The sequence below is a fragment of the Clytia hemisphaerica genome, unplaced genomic scaffold, assembly GCF_902728285.1.
Source record: "Clytia hemisphaerica strain Z4C2 unplaced genomic scaffold, Clytia hemisphaerica genome assembly, whole genome shotgun sequence".
Lineage (NCBI taxonomy): Eukaryota > Metazoa > Cnidaria > Hydrozoa > Leptothecata > Clytiidae > Clytia > Clytia hemisphaerica.
The window spans coordinates 350,987-366,322 of record NW_027104154.1 but is presented as its reverse complement, the minus strand read 5'-3'; the positions used below and the strand labels follow the sequence as shown (position 1 = coordinate 366,322).

Below are 15,336 nucleotides of genomic sequence, written 5' to 3'. Positions count from 1 at the left end.
ACTCAGTTTGCGGACCAAACCCTTGCATGAATGGAGGATCTTGTACACCGACTGCTGATGGCCCACAATGCATATGTAGCACTGAATGGTCTGGTCTAACTTGTGAAGTATGCTATTTTCACCTCTCTTCAAGAATTTACAAAGTTTGATACCACATATTCTTACAAATAACGTATTGCTAGATACAGGAATGGTCTCAGAAAAGTTTTCTGCCAAAGTTTGAAAATGCCTTTTCATGGACAACCTACAGCTTTAATATTTAAAAACTTACCTTAATATAAATGTTCATAGTTATTACATAAAGACATTAATAAACATTTTGACAAAATCATTTCAGATTAACTTGGCTTGCAACATAAATCCATGTCAAAACGGAGGAACTTGTTCGCCTTCGAGTCTCGTTGCTGCTGGTTATACTTGCACATGCACTGCCGGATTTTCTGGTCAAACTTGTGCTGTGAGTGGCTTCGAATTTCGAATGATTTCTTAATTATTTTCTTAAAAAACAATCTTTTTGACCCCTTACATAAACAGAGACTACCAATTTTACTTCTCTAGAACTTGGAACTGTCTAGAAGAATCTTAGCTGAAATTGCAGTATAGTAGGCTTAGTAAAGCTGCAGATGCAGAACGATAAATTCAGATCGATTCACCAACTGGATAAAAGGCTATCAATGTACCTCAAGAAATATTATATGCGCCACAATTGACTGTGTTCGAACCACAAGCATTTCAGGCAGGGTGTTAGGCGAAAGACTCTGGTCATAATTTCATTCTCCCTGATGTTAGAATTGTTATGACTGTGTTATCGAATCTTTTCCTTCAAGGAATCAAGCTGTAGCGCAAACCCTTGTGTCACAGGAAGTACATGTGTCCCTGATGCTTCAGCCAATGGCTTTTCATGCATATGCGCTGCTGGCCAATCGAATCCTCTTTGTAACGTAAGTTTGTCTCTTACATTCAAACAGAGATAACGATGTCTTAAGTGAAACTTAATCTCTGCTTCCCAAGCAAAAAAGGCTTTCATAAAAGTAAACTAGATTTTCAAATCTCAGCGAGTCAATCTCTATTAACAAGGTTTTGTATAAAGAATCTTTCTATCTTAAATTCTCGATTGCCCATACAGAAATAATAAGGTTATGTACGAAAACTGTTCACTTCAGGTCGCCGATGGTTGTGGAGCAGTCAGCGGAGAAAACCCATGTGTGAACGGAGGAGATTGTTCGCTTTCAAATACTCTCTACGCTGGTTATTCTTGTCAATGTAATGGAGGATTCTCAGGACCAAAGTGTCAAGTAAGTTTTCTATACAAAACTCTGTATTGTTAATTTGGTTGAACAAGGCAACTAAAATATATATTATGTAGCAAAAAAGGCAAAAAATAGTTGAATGAACAAGGGAAACAACTTTCATTGGTTATTCTATCTACGAGCCAAACTGGCAATCAAATTATATGCAATGGTTTTGAATCGTCCAGAAAGAAGTTCTTAAAAAGTTTGTCACCCCAGTATCTTTAAATATGATGTTGAGATATATTTTTTATTATAGATCAGTGCATGCTCAAAAAACCCATGTCAAAACGGTGGAAGTTGTACCACGAAACCATCCAGCCCTGGATTCGAATGTGTTTGTGTTGCTCCCTATACTGGTGCGATCTGTCAGGTTAGTTCATATTTAAATATCATATTATCAATGCCACGGCGTGTACCTCAAAGATTGAGCTTAACATTTTGTTAAAATAATGGAATCGTAAGTCCGACGTTTTAAGTTTTGGAGAATTTTTTTGAAGTTTTGAATTTATATGTGATAATAAAGAGACATTATCAAACAAATTTTTTGGTACCAAACCAAAACCTATTAATGATGTTCATGACGTAATACTTACCGAAATAATCCGCTTTTTGCCAGTAGTGGCAGATTTAAGCTAGTAAAAAAATGTTTAAAACTTGCCACTACCGTCAGGTATTTCTGTTGAAAACATTACGTAATAAATATCATGAATATAAAACTTCAATTTTCCCAGGAGTCGATCTGTTCTTTACAACAACCTTGCAAAAATGGAGGATCATGCGCAGTAGCGCCAGGAACACCTGGTTACCAATGCACATGCGCAAACAATGGATACACTGGACCCACTTGTGAAGCTTCAGCCTGCGATGTCAACCCATGTGCCAATGGAGCCCAATGTAACCCATTTGCTGCATCCCCAGGATATACTTGCACATGTCCAGTTGGATTTTCAGGACCAACTTGTAGTGTAAGTATCATTAGAGTTATAAGAGAATTTTGTCAACTAAACACTACTTGGAATGATAAAATTTCAAACTTGCAATTATAAAATTACAAACATAACCACACAGAACTTTTGAACTAATTCTATCCTCGCAACTTTTCAGGCTTCAGCATGTGATGCCAACCCATGTAAAAACGGAGCAACATGTACCCCAGATGGTACCGCCCTTGGTTATTCTTGCGCATGTGTAGGAGGGTATTCTGGACCAACTTGCACTGTAAGTTATATTTCGTGTCTCGCTCAGTCAGTTCTTATTGTATTCGAGATAAGGAGGTATTCGAGTTATAGAGGTTCAAGTTAAAGATAATCCACTGTATAAAGAGTTCACACATTTTCACTAAAAGCAAATTTAGTCTTCAAATGATTTTATTCTGATGATATAAAGAGATAAGTCAATCAATAAGTCAATTCAATTTTACAGCATTCTTACTAAAAACTATTCTGCTTTCTTTCCAGGCTTCTGCTTGCGATTCTTTGCCATGTTCGAATGGAGGAACTTGTATTGTTGATTCAAGTAATGACGGATTCACGTGTAATTGCCAACCTGGGTATTCTGATGCCACGTGCAGTGTAAGTTGCCTCGATTACTCAATCATTAAAAACAGTGTTCCATTATGGTAATGATGAAACATAGATTAGAGACCCTAACTGCACATTATTGATTAATAACCCTATTTGAAATCGCTTATTTGCTGTCGATAACCCAGTCAGAAAAAATAGTATTTTGAGTTAAAACTTTACCCTTTGGCTTATAAAGGTTCATCCATTTAACTTCTGACTCGATTAAGGAACCAAAAAATACAATGTTTTGAACTAAAAAAATTGTTTCTCCACAGCAATCAGCCTGCGGACCAAACCCATGTCAAAATGGTGGTAGTTGTCAACCTGATAGTTCTGCTGACGGTTACACTTGTACATGCGAAGAAGGATATTTCGGTGTCAATTGTATGGTAAGTGCCAAAAGACCAATCCGTAGCTTTTGAAAAGGTTTTGTAAGATTGTCATTGAAATTGACCGTGTTCTAAATTGCATTCTATTGGATTTTCTCTCCAAAAAAACATCGTTCCAGGGGTAATTTATCTTCTTCCGGAGTAATCTTATCGTCCGTTTTAATGGAAATCCTACTAATTTAACTTTGAACTTTTCGTGTTCTTCTTATCCAGGCCTCAAATTGTGATATGCAACCATGTCAAAATGGTGGAAGTTGCAAACCTGACGGTTCGGCTGATGGTTTTACTTGTACTTGCAAAGTCGGATACTTTGGTGTTCACTGCACTGTAAGTAAATTAGTTTTCCTAATCTGACACAAGTAACTTTTTTAACGCTTTGTTCGTAAAAGCGATTTTACGAAACTTTAATTTCTATATTCTGTCGATTTTCTGACGTGGATAACTATTATCATCATGATTTCGTGAACTATTTGAATGCAAGATTTATCAACAACTTTGTATACCAGCTCGTTAAAAGTCTTTTTCTGTCCTTCCTAGGCGTCAGCCTGCACCAGTCACCCATGTAAATACGGAGGAAGTTGTCAACCAGATGGATCGGATGATGGATACACTTGTTCATGTCTTACTGGATTCTTTGGAAACCAATGTGAAGTGAGTTGAATCTTTTATCTCAAACATTCTTAGCCTATTTGATGGCATGACAAATGTGAATTGAGTTACTCTAAATTTATTTAAAACTTTGATTTGAATGTACATTGAGAAAACTGGGATCTAAAAAGCTGTATTATTGACTTGCTAAAACAATATGGTGCAAACACTCAAGATTCAAAACTAATTGCTTATAAAAATGCGACATTTTAGTTACAAACGCTGCCCTGAAATCTGCCCTATCTGAGTTTTTCAAGATAGTCTGTCCCTTTGATTGATCTCTGTAAGAAATCCCTTTCTATCTTAGTTGAGATCTTGTGTTGGAAGTAACCCGTGTCAAAATGGTGGATTATGTTTTCGACAAGGAATATCCCAAGCTTGTATCTGCAACAATGGATTCAGCGGCCCCAACTGTGAGGTAAGGAGTTGAATTTATAAAACTAACTAAATCGTAAATTATAGCACTTGAAAAACATAAAACCAGCGCTTAGAATTAACTAATTATGGCTTAATTCTTTTCTATTTAATTAGGTTCAACCAACCCAGCCTGGTGTTTAAGAATTATTTGTTATCACCACATAGATCGCACCATCAACTCCTGTCCCACAGACTAACCTACCAACAAACCCACCGACCAACCCACCGACCAACCCACCAACTAATCCACCAACCAATCCATCGACAAACCCACCAACAAATCCAACAACTAACCCACCAACAAACCCACCAACTAATCCACCAACAAATCCACCAACAAACCCACCAACAAACCCACCAACAAATACACCAACAAATCCACCAACAAACCCACCAACTAACCCAACAACAAACCCACCAACAAACCCACCAACAAACCCACCAACAAACCCACCAACAAACCCACCAACAAACCCACCAACAAACCCACCAACAAACCCATCAACAAACCCACCAACAAACCCACCAACAAACCCACCAACAAACCCACCAACTAACCCAACAACAAACCCACCAACTAATCCACCGACAAACCCACCTTCAAATCCACCAACAAACCCACCAACAAATCCACCAACAAACCCACCAACTAACCCACCGACAACAACTGCCGCCCCAACTAACCCACCGACTACAACTGCTGCTCCAACCAATCCAACGACAACAACTGCCACCCCAACTAACCCACCGTTTACAACTGCCGTCCCAACTAACCCACCGTCTACAACTACCACCCCAACCAACCCGCAGAAAACGACCGCCGTCCCAACCAATCCACCAACCACAACTGCCGCCCCGACCAACCCACCAACTAACCCACCGTCTAACCCACCGGCAAACCCACCGACAACACCATTTGATCCAAGGACATTCTGTAATGGAAGAATTGGTTACTTTGCTCACCCAAACCGTAACCTTTTCATTCGTTGTACTCAACTTGGAACCTTTGTACAAACATGTGGAAATTTGGTTTGGCTTCAAATCGCACAGGGTTACGGTACCTGCGTAAGATCTTCAGCATCATTCCCTTCGATTGTCACAACTGTCGCCCCAACCAATTCACCGACAACAACTGCCGCTCCAACTAATCCATCCACTACAACTGCCGCCCCAACAAACCCACCAACAACGCCCTTCAGTCCATCAGCATTTTGCGTCGGAAAAATCGGTTACTTCGCTCATCCAAATCGTCATCTTTTCATTCGATGCACACAATTTGGAACTTTTGTTCAAACGTGTGGAAATTTCTTAGTCTGGCGCCAAATCTCAGAGGGTTTTGGAACATGCGTCCGTCCTTAGGTAGACAGTACTTGATTTGACAAAATTTTTTAACGAAAACGAAATAATTTTTAACCCATTTATTGTATTAACCAATGTTTATTTTTTAAGCCTTTTTAATTCGAAAACTTATTGTTTTGTAACATTTTTATCTGACATTCTAATCCATGTATCATTAAAGTAATTATACAAACAAAGACAGCAAAGTGAAACAATATTTCGCACAATAATGTCACTTTTTTAGGCTCCCTCAAGATTTTCAAACTATCGAACTTGTAATGAACAAAGAGATTTAGCCTCAAGGAGGGCTATAATAACTACTATAATATCACTAAGTCAGAAATAACCTGAAATCAGATTGTGATTGTTTTCTGCATACCACGCTGAAGCTCTAGAGGGCTGTGTTAAGACAAGAGATCAGACGAATTAGCTATCTCGCTTACGTTACACTAAAAAGACTGGGAATGAGAACAAAATATCTCGAGTGTGTTTGAATAGGTGCTGTATTAAGTGAAATTCATTTTTTACATCTCGACGCATAACAAGATTCTTGTTATAAAATTGACTATTTTCCTCAAATCGTCAATTTTCATGCGCTTTCAGAGGTTTGATTATGATTGGTGTACTGAAATTGTGACCATCTATCATCGGTCTTTACAGGGTTTTTTCACAACCAACTTAAATGGTTAAAATTAACTTTAAATTTTCAACAGTATAGATAACATTATGAGATCTTTGAAAAGAACTCATTGATATTAGATATTAACACATCGATAAAGGAGGATACTTCGAATAAACGCCCCGGGTGTTTATAAACTTTTTTGGATTTTTAAGAGGGACGGTTATTCGAGGGGTCATCAACAAAATATTCTTTAACCAAGGTCACTTTAATAAAGTGAATCGGATATGATGACCCCTCGAATAACCGTCCCTCTTAAAAATCCAAAAAAGTTTATAAACACCCGGGGCGTTTTTTCGTTTTCTTTCAGTTCAAATATTTCATTTTTAGAAATGTAAAAATGGGTCAAAATTATTTTGAATACTGAAAGAATACAATTATTACCCCATATTTAAGTTTTCATCGGATGATTCCCTCTTACAGCTACTAGTTTCAAATAAACACCTCTCCTAGTGGGAAGGCGTTTATTAAAAGCGGGAGTTTATTTGAAGGGAGTTTATTGAAATTTTTCCTCTAGGCAGGGGCGTTTATTCGAGAGAGCGTTTAAAGGAAGGGGGCCAACATCATATTTTCAATGAATTTCAGATTTGGAAATATCATGAAATATGAAATATGATATTTCCTCAACTTTGGAGGTTATCATTATCTAGTTGGGTTTTCCATAGCTGCACTCTTCATCACCCAGCGAAAGTACCAGAGAAATGTCGGAATGAATCTAAAGGTCTAACTTAGTGAAGGTTTTAGCTGGTTCACTAGAAAGCTCATTTCAGCACTTAAATCAATGATAGGGAGTCTACATGTGGTTTTTTTTAAAACATCCAAAAATTTTGAAGCCTTCGGATGTTGATATTTTTTTCAGTTTTAAGCCTGAAAATGTTCTTAACATGTTCTTACTTTCCGAGTATTTTTGTCCATTTTCCTATCAGGTGTTTTAGAACAATCAAAGCCTAAAAATGTTCTTATCTTAACCATCGATGCCTTGTGTTCTTATATATTTTCTTCTTATAAAATAGTAAACGTGTATGTATGAGTGTTTTTCTGCGATGGAGACGGTCATCATTTGATTTATTCAGATCCTGATTGACTAAGGGCGACGGTCGGGTCAAAACTCAAGACTTCAAGTTTTTCCAAATCGCTTCAGTCACTCTGCCGACCTTAAAAGTGAAAATACTTTAAACTCGCCATTTAAATTAAGTAGGGATGTTTAGATTTCACTTTTTTTAAATGGTCTCGGTTTACACAATCTGGATCTTTTTTAAAGCATGGATTACACTATTAGATTTTTTACTTACAAATACAGAATTTTCTGCAAACTTTGCATGAATCAAAAATTTGGATACTTGTAGTTTTAAAGTTGTCGATCAAACATTTCTCTTTCATTTTATTGAACAAGCAGGAGAATTTCAATTCCGTAAGATCTGTAGTGAAATTTTATTTTATTCTCTTTTCAACCAGACTTGCCAAACCGACGGATATTTTCATGAAGAAACTTCCGCCGACGCCACCTTCGAAACCTCACGCTTCGAGAATTAACAGGTTTGTACAGACAGACTTCAACATGTCCCATGTATTTTCACTGTATGTGGCGTTTGATAAAAAAAAACATCAAAATCTGGAAGGATGTTCACAAAATATAAGTGCAATTTCTAAAGAAAAGCCAATATTCTGACACTTCTAGGTCACTCTAGCAAGTTCATAATTTTGCGGCTCAAAAAATGCGGGATTTTCCAAATTGTTCCGTTACTCCACCGTGCTCAAAAGTGTAAATACATAAACTCGCTTCTATCGCGCCATCGAATGTATTAAGTGGTTGGGTTGGGTTACTTTCAGGCTAGCCCAAAACGTATTTTTCGAGGATTAAGTAAGTAAGACACCTGAAGGCTCCTCTGTTGATAGCTATCTTCCCGAAGGTAGGGAGTGTGCCACTCCTTCTCCTACGACCCTTCTCAAGCAGAGAGGCATTTTAAGTACGATTTTGGGACTCTTTGTATGACCCGACTGAGGATCGAACCCGCAACCTTGCGCACCGTAGCTAGATGATACTCTATCTCTACATTACGTTCGATGATTAGCCATAATGGGCTATTCCAGAAATAGTCTGTGCCCCCTATGTTGAGGAGTTGAGATGGAAGAAAATCACCTTTTTAAAAAAAGATCTCCTCAACATAGGGGGTACAATTTTTTTCTGGATTAGCCTTAAATGATGTAACGTTTATTTTTTTTTCTTTGAAACTACCAACAGTGAACCATTGCGGCGAGTGAAAACAATGGACAGTCCTTCCTCAGGGTCGACATAATCTTTAAACAGCACGTTCTTCTTGAGCCAATCGTCGCACAGCAGTAAAGGAGACGAATTCTCTCAAGTCAGTCAAGAACATGAACGTAAAATGTTGCTGTTGACATCCATGAAAAATCATAAGCGTGAGGTTAGCCTGTCAAATAAATAGTCAATTTTAGTGTTTTGGACTTATTCATATCTCTGCTATCCTCAAATGCGGAAATTTGATCTAGAAAGTAAAGATCTATTCCAGACTGAGTGTCTCCAGGTTCTTCAGATAAAGTTTTCCCCCTGAATCTCTAAATACGAAATTAAGCATGGGAAAGGGAGGTTCGAGTTTTAAAGTTTCAACCGAAGTAACACAATTCAAGTTATGGGGACGCCGCTCTAAGTAGTAGTAAGTAAATCTTGCGACCGCAGTCGGAGGCGACCCGAAGGCTCCTCTTTCGATAGCTATCCACCCGAAGGTAGGGGAGGGTGCCACTCTTTCTCTCTGGATTGCTCCACTTACCCTGGATCCTTCTCTCCATTGCTGAGCACCAAGCAGAGAGGCATCAAGTACCATTTTGGAAATTTTTGGTATGATCCGAGTTGAACTCACGACCTCGCGCACCTTAGTTGGATGCTCTACCACTGCACTACGGTCGCTGTAAAATCATTTTCATTCAGTAAATAATCAATTTCTTAAAAATCTTTTTGCTTTTCAGATTTGCGACAAGTGGATGAGTAAAACAGAAGAGCTGAGTCAGCATTTTACGCTAACCAACACATGTTTTAATTACCTGTTAGAAGCACTGATCGAGTATATTGAGCAAGATATCAAAAACTTTATCGGTAAGGAGTTTTAAGTTGACTTCAAATCAGCCGAAAGTTTTAGCACTTTGAAATTTCTGTCTGATCTCTTCTTTTAATCCGGGGGGGGGGGGGATAAACTTAGGCAAGTGAAAGGTACGGGTATATGTGACGCCCTTTGTACATGGCTTTTTGGACAAATCTGGAAATTAAATCTTAGTACCATTAACTCCTTCAGTACTGTGGGAAACGTAAATTTCAAGTTTTTTTCAAAGTGACAATCAGTCAACTTCAAAATGCAATTTTCTCGGCTTTGGCTGATGCAAACTAGGTCATGTTTGGGTTCGTTGGAAAGCTCTTTTCAAGGGCCACTTTTTTGATTTAGGTCCTCAAAAAAAATTACCGGCAGCCGAAAGTATCGTCCAAATATGAACGAAATTTGGCTGGGCAGTACTGAAAGAGTTAAGGGTCTAAAAAAAGGAAAATGTTAATTTTTCCCCTAAAAATATTGAAATTTGGTCAAATCAGTCTCAAGAAGGGTCATAAAATTTTTCGATTTTCCTCCTTTTTAAGTGCCGCTCATGATCTGGGTCGAAAGCTCACGAAAATCAAAATTTCCCACTCAAAGGGTCTCGTGATTTTCAAAAATTTGGACCAAAGCAAGATTGAGTGAAAATGTCGACAAAGATTTTTGGGAGAAGTCTCTCTAATTTTCGATCGATTTTTTGTTCGGATATACCCGTTACCTCGCAAACATATACCCCCCCTGGGAAAAAACAAATAATAGAATAACAAAAAATGTCAGTGCATCCCTAAACTTTGATTCTCTTTCATTCATTCTCGTTTCATAACAACTCACAACTTTCCCTTTTAACGAAAGGGAATTTCCCTTTGGTAAACGAGCTTCGAAATTCGAATTACAAACAAAAGAATGACAGAAGTTTTTTAAAGATCGAAATTTGGTCAAAATTGGTCAAATTTGTCCCGCTAAGGGTTGTAAAATTCCCAAAATTTTCCTTTGTTTTCTCCTTTTTAGTCCCGGTAAGGGTCCAAAGTTCGAAAGTCGGGTGGCACCCCCTGTCAGCTCGCAACCCTAGTACCCCCCCCCCTACGGGTGCTCCTTTTTTATGGAATCGAGTTGGTAGAGATACATTTTTATTTATGAACATAAATTTTTTATCTTATTGTGTATGAAGCTTAGAGTTTAGACATTAAATTCATAATTCTAGATGAAACCAAGTAGGCATTGAAGAGTCACATAATCAAAACACTGAATGTTGAATTGATAGATACAGATTTTTTTTTCTGATAACTTTGTTGTATTGATGAAATATTCTAAATAGTTGTAACTCAATGTTACACTAAGTTAGTGAATGATAAAAAAAACTTGATCTATAGTTTTATAAACCGCAACACCTTAACAACACAAGAAGAAAAATGCATCAAGGAAGTGAAATGGCTATAGGACATGGTAGTTCTTCTACTAAAACAAAATTCTTCCAACTTCGAAAGGAGACACTAGAAGCAATGAAGCGAAAAAGGAGACCAATTATAGTGGTGTTTATATTGTTGACATTTCTTTATTGGTTGTCTATGACAGCTTTTGTTAATCTAGAAACGTGGCAATCTTTGACCAGACAATTGAAATCAGTCAAAGTGAAACTCGTTTACAAGAAAGTTCCTAGGTCTTACTTGAACCTGTTAAAAGCCCAAATGAAGAAGAAGCAAAAAGCAAAGAAGATAGTCGTAGATCGCTGTCCTCACCCTACACTACCTGCAAAAATGAAATCAGAAGGTAGTAACCGACAAGATATAACATGTAAACCCAATACGTTGACTGAATCCGCTTGTAATTACGTCAAATCGAAGTATCATTATGATTATCACACTTACAAATGTGGAAAAGGTGAGGGTGAACCAACATTGAACATCTGTACTTTCCAGGAACAATCAACCACATTCAAATGCAATCATAAAGCTTGTGGGGCAAAGTTCAACGGATCAATTTACATACAGTTGTTTGATACCAATCGCACAGGCTGGCATTACACCATTAAACCTGGTTACAACGATTCAGAATCTCTTGAAAGAGCTGTTCTAAAATTCGCCAAACGATCTTCAAAGTTTGCTGATGATTTCATGTTTTTGGTTTGCCAGGGAACAAACCAATTGCAGCTTTTACATTTCGATGCAACACACTTCAAAGAACCAAAGGCGAACAGAAACGATAAAAATTCGCCACAAACCAAGAACAAAACCAACATCAATGTTATATGGTTGGATTCAGTATCTCGTCGCCATTTCTTTCTTTCTTTACCAAAGACCATAAATCAAATCAGGGAAATCAATACGAACGAATCAACCAAAGCTGAGGTCATAGATTTTGAACTGATGCAAGCAGTTCACGGGCACACACACTTGAATACCTTCCCGTTCTTTGAAGGGCGTGTCTTACCGGAGACGATGAGCGGTAAACAGAAATCGAACACACTCCCAAACATGAATAAACTTTTCAATTTTATGAGGAGCTCTGGATATAAGAATCTCTACCAAGAAGACATGTGTTACAAAGGTTTTTATGGGTTAAACGAAATGTTGAATGGCGGAAAAACGTGGAAAAAGCTCTCAAAGAAATTGAAGAATCTTCAAATTGACGATTTAGGTATGAAGCACTTCACACATCTCATTATCATTTACAAATATACCCCCTCTTTTTGCCCAACCAACCCCCTTTTATTTGAAATTTCCACAAGCCCCCTCTTCTTCTCAAACCCCTGTTTTTTCAAGGGAGGGAGGGTGTCAGAACCTTGATTCCCTGGACGGCAGCTAAGATCGATAAACACCCTACGACTGAACCATGTACCTTAAGAGAAGAAAGCTTGGTGGATAGAAAATTCGGTGGGCTAGGTGAATACGGCCAAAATTTTCCAAATTAGGTTCACGCGAAATTGATTTCCCGTCAACTTTAATTTTTCAAGCCATCTGCAACATTGTATTCCCTCTGTAAAAACTTTTTTGCCCACCAAACTATATTCCCGTTGAAGTTTCTCCCCATAACGTATTATAGCAGCTTAGATATAAAATGAAAATATTTTTTGTTTATTCTTTTAAGGTATCACTATGGCATCATGCAAGATTATTCATTTTTATAAATCCAAACAAATGCATACCTTCAACATGCGTTCGTTGCCTCAGATATGCTACAATGGCATCAATCTCAATACGTATTTCCTACAGCACATTACGTCAAAATTGAAGAAAACCACGCATAGTTTGTTCAGTTTTACCATGTTAAGTATTCCTCATGATCAAATCGGTCGGCGCATTCAAGGCATCGACCAAAGCGTTGCCGAATTTTTCTCGGTAATGAGTCGAATGAAAAACACAATCACTTTCTTTTTTGCCGATCATGGGAACTCATACACGCCTTATATCTATTCAGAATTAGATGCCAGATATGAACAGCACCATCCACACTTCTTTGCCATCCTGCCGGAAAATGTAGTAGAGAGACTGGGCCCGAAATCCCTTGACACATTACGTCAGAACCGTCTCCGTTTAACGAGTATTATGGATATTCATCATACCATCAAACATATTGCCAACTCCTCACATCCACACAAAGGGCTATTTGAAGAGATTTCACCTAATCGAACATGTGATGACATCGAACTAAACACCCCTAATTATTGTGTTTGCCAGGGCTGGGATTCTCCAATGACTAACACATCTGGTGACTGGAAATTTGCCGAATTTGCAGTCGGTTATCTTAATAACATGATTTCTAGCGCGTCACCAAGAGGCCATTGTAAATGGTTACTACCTACAAGTTTTGAGAATCTTAATACCAGGAAACACGATACGATTATCCAACTGACTATGGATATTGTAACAAATCCAGGGCTCGGATCCACGAATAAAGAAGAAAAATTTTCAGTTCAAGTCCAATACGATATTCATAAAGGCTTGAATTCGTTTCATACACGATTTTTAACTTCTAACCGAATATCGAAATATGGAGGTTATGCCAAATGTAGTGATACAAGTGAAAAGGATCTTCATTTGTGTGTTTGTGATTTGATTGAAAGGACATCCAAATCTTCTTTACTATTGACCATAACTCCTTCGCTTGAGTCAGTAGATTTGAAATCTCATAAATCATCCCTCTCAATAACAGGGGAAAACAGTGCTTCTTCCAAGAAACTATCGAACACTAGCGATAAACTTTTCCTCGACTCTAGCAATGGGTTTGAAAAATCGATTAATATATCTTCGGTTCTGACCAACTCTAACCTCACGCTAAAATCTCTGAATGTGAAGAGCATCGCACCTAAGCCATATGATCTTGCTAAATTGAGAACTGCCAAAGAATTCAAAATCCAATTCAATCATAAAGAGATGATATCAAAAATCATGATTGATATCAACAAAACTAAAGGAAATGAAAGAGAAATACATCCGCTAGACTTAATACAAAGGAGTGTATTTGAACGCAAGACTCCAGTTTCAACCACATTTGAAGTGATTAATTATTCACATAATCAAACTTTTGAAGTAACCATTCTTTTTTATGGGCGTAAACAGGCGAAGCTGATGAATACGCGCCCGTGTAAAGGAGTGGCGAAACCGAAATCCATGAGATATCTTTGCACTACCGGCAAAGGAATACCGAATTATAAAGTTAACGTGAAAACTTTTCATTGATTTTTCTTTTCATAATATTTTTGGATTACCCTGTTCAGTGGCGTTGTGGGAAAATTTTTCTGGAGGGGCCAAAGTCAATTCTTTTTAAATGGCGCCCCCTCCCCCAATTTTCCAAAGTGGTGTCTACTTCACTGGACTCAGCGTCATAAAAAATTATCAAAAAGCAAAGTTCAGCCAGAAGTAGAATCTAGTTTATGTCCCCACCCACCATTTTCTAAACTTTTACTAATTCATTTGTGTAGGCATAACGAGGAAGGAAATATTTAGTGGAGAATAGTAGATTTATCTTTGATGAATGGAAAAGGGAAAAACAGGCCCCCAACATGGTTGGGGCCCGACTAGAAAAATCGACTGCCAAGATTAGGGTATCACTAAATAAAAATACACAAATTTTGACACTTGCTAGATAGAAAAGAAAGTTGAAGAAACAAGGTGTAATGCGAGCGAAGCGAGCGAAAAAATTGATGTTTTATGATTTCAATATTGTTGTCAGCATATTGGTTTCGGGGCGCAGTTAGATTTTCATTTAATAATGCTATATTGTACAAAAAAAACTTGTAAAGTAGCTAGATCCCTAGATTGCATAGAAGTTACCAATTAACTGTATTGCGAGCGAAGCGAGCGAAAAAAATTGCAAGTATTTTAAAATTATCTCAGAAAAATTGGTCCTGGGCGCAATTTAAGGCGCATAAAGTATGATTTTTAAAATTCTCTTTTGGCGCCCCTTGCTCTTCGGCGCCCTTTCAAAAAAGCTCCGCTGGGGGGGCCATGGCCCCCCGGCCCCCCCCTGCCACAACGCCACTGACCCTGTTAGTAAATTCATTACATTTTGTTCATCAAACATACAAACCAATATTAATTTTGTTGTTTAATAGCACAAAGTTTTTATGAGCCTGAAATTCCAAAAATCGAAATAAAAATAAAATCGATTTTGGTAGTACATTTTTATTTTCATTGCTTTACAGACTGCCAAATTTTCAAAATTTTGGTAGTTTTTCCAAGGTATTTAGAATTTTATGTTCAATTCAATTTTTTCATTTTATCCATAAATTCGAGCTTTCTGTGTCTTTTTATTTTATTTTCTATTTTGCAATTTTGTCAAGATATACGATGTTTCCAGCGATTGAAAAAAGCTGGAAAAGCAGGTTCTCAACAATTTCGCACGGAAAATTAATTATGCATGCGCATCATTAAGTGATAATTATGATTCGTACGTCTTTAAATACAATTCAAAATT

General features: G+C 37.6%; 3 protein-coding genes across 4 annotated transcripts in view; all 3 read left to right on the top strand.

Annotated features, from left to right (window-relative positions):
- The window catches only part of LOC136814102 (uncharacterized), a 62,683-nt gene that overhangs the window by 44,169 nt on the left and 3,178 nt on the right, over positions 1-15,336 (top strand). For both annotated transcript variants that reach the window (XM_067070605.1, XM_067070607.1), the window contains exons 2-4: positions 7,781-7,861; positions 8,568-8,751; positions 9,311-9,437. In XM_067070605.1, coding sequence (XP_066926706.1) covers positions 8,713-8,751; positions 9,311-9,437 — 166 coding nt within the window. In that variant the 5' untranslated portion in view covers positions 7,781-7,861; positions 8,568-8,712. The remainder of the gene's footprint in view (positions 1-7,780; positions 7,862-8,567; positions 8,752-9,310; positions 9,438-15,336) is intronic.
- LOC136814096 (fibropellin-1-like) lies at positions 5-5,853 on the top strand. The gene is made up of 13 exons (XM_067070600.1): positions 5-107; positions 338-457; positions 828-941; positions 1,164-1,295; positions 1,549-1,662; positions 2,024-2,257; positions 2,397-2,510; positions 2,750-2,863; positions 3,130-3,243; positions 3,457-3,570; positions 3,781-3,894; positions 4,199-4,309; positions 4,474-5,853. The coding sequence occupies exons 1-13, from the start codon at positions 27-29 to the stop codon at positions 5,665-5,667; spliced, it is 2,670 nt and encodes an 889-aa protein (XP_066926701.1). The 5' UTR covers positions 5-26; the 3' UTR covers positions 5,668-5,853.
- LOC136814095 (uncharacterized) lies at positions 10,783-14,103 on the top strand. Its single transcript, XM_067070598.1, has 2 exons — positions 10,783-12,057; positions 12,508-14,103. Exons 1-2 carry the CDS (start codon positions 10,833-10,835, stop codon positions 14,097-14,099), a joined length of 2,817 nt encoding a protein of 938 aa, XP_066926699.1. The 5' UTR covers positions 10,783-10,832; the 3' UTR covers positions 14,100-14,103.